The 7,791-nt window shown below is 33.1% G+C and overlaps 1 protein-coding gene across 1 annotated transcript; it reads right to left on the bottom strand.

The window, feature by feature from the left end:
* Window positions 1–3,291: 3,291 nt before the first annotated feature.
* Window positions 3,292–6,780, bottom strand: LOC107948909 (amino acid transporter AVT1D). The gene is made up of 11 exons (XM_016883569.2): window positions 6,229–6,780; window positions 5,775–6,028; window positions 5,468–5,682; window positions 5,295–5,318; window positions 5,009–5,189; window positions 4,725–4,941; window positions 4,495–4,630; window positions 4,252–4,417; window positions 4,120–4,163; window positions 3,979–4,041; window positions 3,292–3,895 (listed from the first exon to the last, which is right to left on the bottom strand). Exons 1-11 carry the CDS (start codon window positions 6,414–6,416, stop codon window positions 3,800–3,802), a joined length of 1,584 nt encoding a protein of 527 aa, XP_016739058.1. The 5' UTR covers window positions 6,417–6,780; the 3' UTR covers window positions 3,292–3,799.
* Window positions 6,781–7,791: the final 1,011 nt, after the last annotated feature.

Genomic DNA, 7,791 nt, shown 5'->3' with positions numbered 1-7,791 from the left:
CATGTGTACTTTTCAGAACTTATAAAAATTTTCAACTTTTAAAAGGTCACACGCCCGTGTGAACAGGCCGTGTGCCTCACATGGCATTAGACACGCCCATGTGTGTAAACCGTAGCAAAACAGGGATATATACTAACTTTTCCACATGGCCACAAGACACGCTCATGTGCCAGGCCGTGTGAAAATTAGAGAGGCTACTGACTTAGCCACATGGCTGACTACACGCCCGTGTGTCTAGGCCGTTTCAAAACTAGAGGGTATACTACCTTTAATTCATAGGGTACCCCAGGGACACATGGCCGTGTAACGTGACCGTGTGTCACACATGACTGAGACACACGCCCGTGTGGACAAAAATAGGCCATTTGAATAGCCAATTTGCCACCCCAATTTTGGTCAACCTACAAGCAAAGAAATAAGCATAGATGCACAACCAACTCAGCCAATTTCCAAACCAAAACATAAGCCACTCATGACATATCAATTCCAATCAAATACATACTCATAAGCCTTACCAATCTATATCAAACATAAGTCAAAAGCTTGTCAAAACATTTCTTTCTATACATCATTCAATTTCATGCTAAAACTTGTCAAAACTTACCAACATTTACCATTTCTTTTATCCAACTCAAACATATCAAATATATCATATAGCATCACATATCTTATACCAAAACCATGACATATCCACAACCATACCAAACCATATCACATGGCTAAATATAAACATTACAAAACCTATCCAAAGTACTTTTAGCCTATACATGCCATACTTTACTATATACACTTTCAAAAGGTACCAAAATGAGATTCGATAGTGTGGTGATGATCCTCAACAATCCCTAAGCTCACAGTAGCTTCGATATCTATAAAACAATGCAAACATACACAAAGTAAGCTTTCAAAAGCTTAGTAAGCTCGTACCAAAAATCATCAACAGTTTATAAAATATAAAACATCAACACATGAGTACTTATTAATTCTCAATTCATCTATCAATTCTATGCCAACACAATTCATATGTTTATACCAATTCAATAAACTTCATATGCATAACATCATCTATCACATAGGTATCATACATACCTGAACCTTCCCGTATTTATTCATTTTCATTCTCACCTCTCGTTCGGATATTTTAAGACTTTCTAAAGATTATTCACGCTTTAACATCACACTTAGTGCTTTGAGGGTTAGCCGAAGCTAGAACAATTCCGCACACTTAGTGCCATCTCAATTAACTAAAGCTATCTCGGTATCACACACTTAATACCTCATATAGCCAAAGCTATTTTGAATCGCACACTTAGTGAAAAATACAATTGATTTATCATCGTATGCAAGCATAATCAATTATATATACAATATATGTATAATCCAAGCATCAAAAATATATTTGTAACATCATGTTTTACTTACGAACTTACCTTGTACTCGGAATTGTTGACTCAAATTATTTACTCTATAACCTTTGACTTCCCTTAGTCTAAATCTGAATTCCTCTTTTCTTGATCTATATATATATTCAAAATTAACCCTTTTATTCACCAAGTAATTCAAATCAATCCATAAACATTCATTTAGGGCATGCCACAATTTAACCCTCACATTTTCACATTTTGACACTTTAGTCCCTAATTCACAAAATCACAAAATACACATAATTTGCATATACTCATGCTTGGCCGAATATTCATAGCACTCATACAAGTCCACACATTTCATTTATTTCATATTTTAGTCCCTCAATTTACAAATTTCACAGTTATCATATTTCATCATATAGAAACATAAATCTCATGAATTCATCCATGGAACATTTCAAAATTATCATCAAAATCAGAAATTGAGACATGGGCTTAGTAAAACACAAGGCAACGATTACAAAAACGTAGAAATTATCAAAAACGGATCAAAAACGGACCTTGAATTAAGCTTGGACCTTGGCCGAATGTTCAAAGCTTTTAAAACCCTTGTTTCTTTCTTACAATCGGTTAGAAAAGATGAACAATGGCCACCTTTTGTTTTACTTTGATTAATATTAACATATTAATCAATTTCTCATTTTGCCCTTTTATTAAACCATAAATATATTATGATATAATGCCCATTTAAGTCATTTAATTCATTCAATGGTCAATTAACCTCATAAGGACCTTACTTTTATTAAGACATAACACTTAAGCACTTTTAACAAATAGCTAGCAACTTTAACATTTTACGCAATTAAGTCTTTTTTCAAAATTAAACATGCAAACAATTAAATTTTCATACGAAACTTTCACACATGCTAATTCACATATCATAAACATGGAAAATAATATTTAAATATTATTCTAACTCGGATTTGTGGTCCCGAAACTACTATTCCAACTAGGGTCTAAACTGGACTGTTATAGTCCATAAGCTCATATAAACCCGGATACAATTGTAGTTCATGTATGAACTGTGGAATTGAATTGTAATTGGTTGTAGTTGTTCCAACAACGAATGTGGTATCTCGTAGCTCAAACTTGACGATCTGGTCAGATATGGGGTGTTACAATTTCACTCGATTCAACTCAACTCAAATTTCATTTCACTAGACTAGATTTGAAAAAAAATTCAAATCGAGTTAGGATGATAAAATGGAATTCCTCAACTCGATTAACTTAAAAATTTTCACTCGATTTGATCAAACACTCATCCCTAAACATGATTTTAATTGTTTTAGGGTTGTATACACCATTTTTTTTACTTGATTGTATTTTTATTGGGCCTATTTCACTTGTTACTTTTATATGTGAATATAGAAATGATGTATATTTTTTATTAATTATTTATTACATTTGTAATTTGCTATCGAGATGACATAATATAAGCTGAAATTGCATATTTTATAACAATAGAATATGATAATTACAATTTGTAAGTTATAAATTAAATTTTAATGTTATAAATATTTTTAAAATTATTTTTAAAAAAAATTATACTTAATTTTAAGTTTTGGATAAGTTTGATTTATTTTATTTAAATTATTTTAGATTTAAATAATTTTGAGTCTAAATCATTTCGAGTTTAGGCTGATTTTAAATTAAAATTAATCTCAGTAAATGTCAATTTTTATTCAAATGACATGAATTTAAGTTGTTAGTATTTATGATAAAATCGAATTGGATGGGAAATTGAATTTAAGATTGTATCAAAATTCAGAGCGAGTAATTTATAGTCATTTCTTATATCGATGTTTAGGAAATAATATTTTGTTAATCCAAATATGATGATCTGAATAGTAGTAAGGCATCAGTGTTGTGGTCGAACAAAATACAATATAGATAGGATTTATGTTGAAATGTAATATTTTCTCAATACAGATATGATGATCCAAATAATAAGCAATCAGTGTCTGTTATAACAAAATACAGTATAGATAGGATTTTAATTTGATGATTATCAGCAGATCTGATGCTAGAATAATTTAATGAGATTTACATACTCCATTGGCCCCCAAATGAAAGTTGCAACTTGGAAGACCTGGTAAGCAGCGACAAGGCCAGTGACCCAAATAATCAAATTGCCATTCTCGCGCTGATACATGAACCATTAACTGAAGATCCCTCAAAAAATCGTAAGTAATTTTCCTGTCATAAAAAGACTCAGGAACAGGCCTGGTCATGTCTAGCTACAAGCTGATAGAACTGTTAAGTGGTAAAGTCAGTACTATTGATGGGAATTTACTCATGATTTATAGATATAGATATATCCATCATCTAAACAAATGGCAGAAGGCAAAGTATGCAATGACCCCCCCCTTTGATCAATCGAGTCGGCCAGCTATTCTTATGATCGAAGAATATGTACCAAGACAAGCGATTACCAGTCCTAGAACAGCAATGCAAATGCAGGCTGTTATCTGAATAGACAACACAAAGCAAAAATGTTCATGTTAAGGCCATTTTGATTGCAATAAAAGCAAGATAAGCCTAGAATTCTTACTTGTAACTTGTTTAATCTATCGCCAAGTATGCTGAGATAACAGGCACATGGAAAGATGATAGTCTGTGATAAAAACATGATTAGACATAGAAATTGGGTTTTAAGGAGTAAATATCAGACATATTCAAAGAGGGAACTTACAATCAGCATTGCAAGCAAAGATCCTGCCAATGCCATCACAAAAGCTGCAGTAGTAGAAATAGAAAATGGAGGAGCAAGTCAATATGTATATTGGTTGGAGAGAAAAAAAAAACAGTTATTGTTTTATTTTACCAAAAAAGGGAACCGTCATTGCAACCACTAAAGTTGAAATCACTAAAGCTGTTCTTATGAGTATAGAAACACCATAAGATCTAAACCATGTGGAGGATACAAGTTCTTCTAGACTCAAAGCAATGGGCGTAAGTGTCAAGGCATATTTTGATACCGTTATGATAACCTGAAACCAATGTATATATAATCTGGATGAGCCTATTGCTTAAATCACAAGAAACTGCTCCGGTCTCATTAACGTACCACAGTGCAGACTGCGATTTTCGAGGCCAAGAATTTCATGGGCATGTTTAGAGTAAATTGAGATTCAACTGAGTCACCAAATATGAGAAAGCCAGAGATAGCTACCCCTGTGCAAACGGTCCAACAAAACATAAAGCTGGAAACACAAGTTAACAAGGCTCTGTTTAGTTTATTATATAGAGTTTGTAAGAATTTGAAGATTTAAGAAGAAGGTGAAATTTCTATGTTACCTGCCTATAAGAACAAAAGGAAAAAGAGAGGGCTCTCTCATGGAAGAATATATATTTGGAAAAACGGAATGGCCGGCATAGCAGAAGCTGTATATACCAACTGAGATGGGAAGGTTTGCAAGGTTAAGAGCAGTTCCACCTCGATGAAACCCGACCTGATCGACTCCAACCCATAACAAGCAAAGCACCATTAAGATTGATGCCCCAACTCCACCAACTGAACATTTAAAAGGTTAACATCATGAGTCATTGCTTAAAACATAAAAGTTAGGGAAGGAGGCAACCTGAAATGTATGAGAGCAAGCTAAGGTCTCGAAGCCAAACAGTTGGGAGAATAATGAGAGTTCCTATGATAGCAAATACTTGAGGAGCATCCAGATATATTTCCGCAAAATGTATGTTGGTGGTCGGGAAAATCATCGACAGGTTATCACTCATCATTATTACGTACTCCACACACGCCGCCTACAGATCAATGGCGCTGCTCAAATTTTAGTGCAGAACATGGGATGGAAATCAGATTAAACACAAACTGCAACAGAAAAACGACAAAGAAAGTGTTGCACTTACATATAATTCTGCATACAAAATCACCTTCATTTCAGGAATTAAGACCAAGTGTTAGCAAGTATCACGATTTCTAATTACTAATGTGTATTAAACTAGATTGCATTGCAATCATAGAAACAAAAATGTATACAAAGAATGAAGGAAATTGTAGTTATAAAGGATGGTCAACTTACAGATATCATTAAGCGACCGGCTACACCGAAAGCGGCCTGTCCGATATCAGGATAAGTTTGTAGGCCAGGAGAGCTTTCTAAACATCTTTTTAATAAAACTCCAGTATAACAAGCAATGATTCCAAATATTATGAGTAATGTGAGGCTAAACCACCCTCCTTCTTTCACTGCATAAGGAGTTGTAAGGAGTCCTATGCCGGACAGAACATTGATTCCTACACCAACATAAACAAAGATCTAAAACAAATGTAGCTGAAAATTGGCAAATAAAAAAAAAAACTAAAGGTAATAAATGAAAAACAGTTACCATTAATAAGTGCTTGGGTAAATGAACACTGCTTCTCTGATGGTATTGATCCATTGACAGAAACACTTTGATCTGAAGTTAGGAGAACAGGGGTATGCACTTCTTCATCTAAAATGGTATCGAAAATGAATGGAGTACCCAGGGAAGACTCATCATTGTTACAGCTGGAACTGCCCATTGATCCTGTTGCACCACTTCTCTTTAAGAAACTAAGCGACTGCGGCGCAGTACCTTTAAGCATATCCATTGATTTCCTGCAAGTACCAACATTCTTAACCCCCAGAAATCATAAGATAATTTATCTTACATAACTATTTCACATGGGACAGGCACTAATTAATAACAACAATCTCCACCCATTTTTCAAATATAAAACTTGATGAAAACATAGCATTCAATCTAAAATAGCTGACAAAATCTAAAGGCAATGAAAAAATAAAAGAAAATTTACTACCTGTAACTTTGAGGCCATTTGGAATTGTTGGCTCCAATGCAATTATTGGAGGAATTTCGGGAGGGGAAAGTGAAATCAGATTCTGTGTCATCCTCAACGTGACAACATACCCTTTCAGCTCGATTTTCTTCGTCGTCTGTTTGGAATGCATCTTCTCGATCTAAACCAAGATCCTCATCTATCTTCATATTTCTTCCTCAGCCGTCTTGATCTCTTGGTTTTGTTTGATCCCCAAACACCACAAAATTAGCACATATGCATATATATTGAAGGCACAACAACCAAACACACACACACAAAAAGAAAGAGCTGAGAGATTAAAAAACAGCTGTATATATATATAAATGTTGGGGATTTAATCTCTCTAAACAGGATGGCTGGCACTGGCAAAGAAAGCAATATATGAAATGACAAAAAGAAAACAAAAATAGAGTCAAAAGAGCAAAAGAAGGAGAAACGGGTTTCGTTTCATGCAGTTTTTATTACTTTATGAAAGGGAAGGAAAGGGGGGAGAATGGGAGATGATGATAGGCAGCATGCATGCATGCAATTGCAGGTTTGTTGAATATGCATGGATTTGGTTTCATATGTATGTCGGGGTGAAAACGTGGCAGTTTCTAAGCTGCTTTCAAAGTTAATGACCGATAATTAATAGCAACCATGTGATGTGAGGAGATAGGAGGAGATCCGAACTTGTGGGTGTTGCATTTGATATTTGGCATTTATTTGCCTCACCACATTTCTCAACTTCGTTTTCTCCGATTTTGGGCTGTTTTGCTTGCAACTTGGAACTGGGGTAGCTACCATTTATATGCTACACATAATTTTAGCTACAATTTAACTTAATCAGATATATTAATTTTTTTATAATTAATTTTAGTTTTTTACAATTACCATATATGGGTTATAAGAAGCCATGATATTGGAATTCTCCTTATCTTAAAATTGGTTCAAATTATGTAAGGTTAAATTCTGTGTTTAGGCCTTTTACTTTGCAAAAATAGTGGATTTAGTGTCTATATTTTATTTTAATTAATTTAGTTAATGTAATCTTTAAATTTTAAAATTTTAGTTTTGATACAAACAATAATAGTTAAATCCTTTTGACTAAATGTAATTACTAGTCATGTACTATGCATACAATTTTAGATTTAGTTTATATTCTTCAAGTGGATCATTCTACGTCCTTATACTTTTCTAATTTTGAAATTTCAATCTTGATGCAAATAACATTCGTTAATCCATTAATTAAATTTTTAGTGAGTAATATGTAGAAATAACAAGTGTTTTTTTTCTTGGCATGTAGAAATAACAAGTTAACATGACATTACACATGTGATAATATATCTGCCATATCAAAATTTAGAAATAGTAGAACTGACTTAATGAATTTAATAATTACCATTTGATGGTGATTGAAATTTTAAAATTTAAAAAATATGGGATTGAAAATGACCAAATTAAAGTATAAAAACTAAATCTAAAACTTTCATAAAATACAGGAATTAATAGCAAAATTTAACCATTATATAATTAGGCTTTAGTCATATTTAATTATATATG

Source organism: Gossypium hirsutum, chromosome A04 (genome assembly GCF_007990345.1).
Source record: "Gossypium hirsutum isolate 1008001.06 chromosome A04, Gossypium_hirsutum_v2.1, whole genome shotgun sequence".
Taxonomy (NCBI): domain Eukaryota; kingdom Viridiplantae; phylum Streptophyta; class Magnoliopsida; order Malvales; family Malvaceae; genus Gossypium; species Gossypium hirsutum.
Note: the sequence above shows the minus strand (reverse complement) of the source record. Positions and strands in the feature narration are given on the sequence as shown.

What these genes read in the sequence shown, in the direction of transcription:
- LOC107948909 (XM_016883569.2), bottom strand. Translation starts at nt 6,416, where the DNA reads ATGAAGATAGATGAGGATCTTGGTTTAGATCGAGAAGATGCATTCCAA. An exon ending in CTTGCTCTCATACATTTCAG is followed by an intron (nt 4,942 to 5,008) that starts GTTGCCTCCTTC and finishes TTAAATGTTCAG; the next exon opens with TTGGTGGAGTTGGGGCATCA. An exon ending in CCTTTTGTTCTTATAGGCAG is followed by an intron (nt 4,631 to 4,724) that starts GTAACATAGAAA and finishes TTGTGTTTCCAG; the next exon opens with CTTTATGTTTTGTTGGACCG.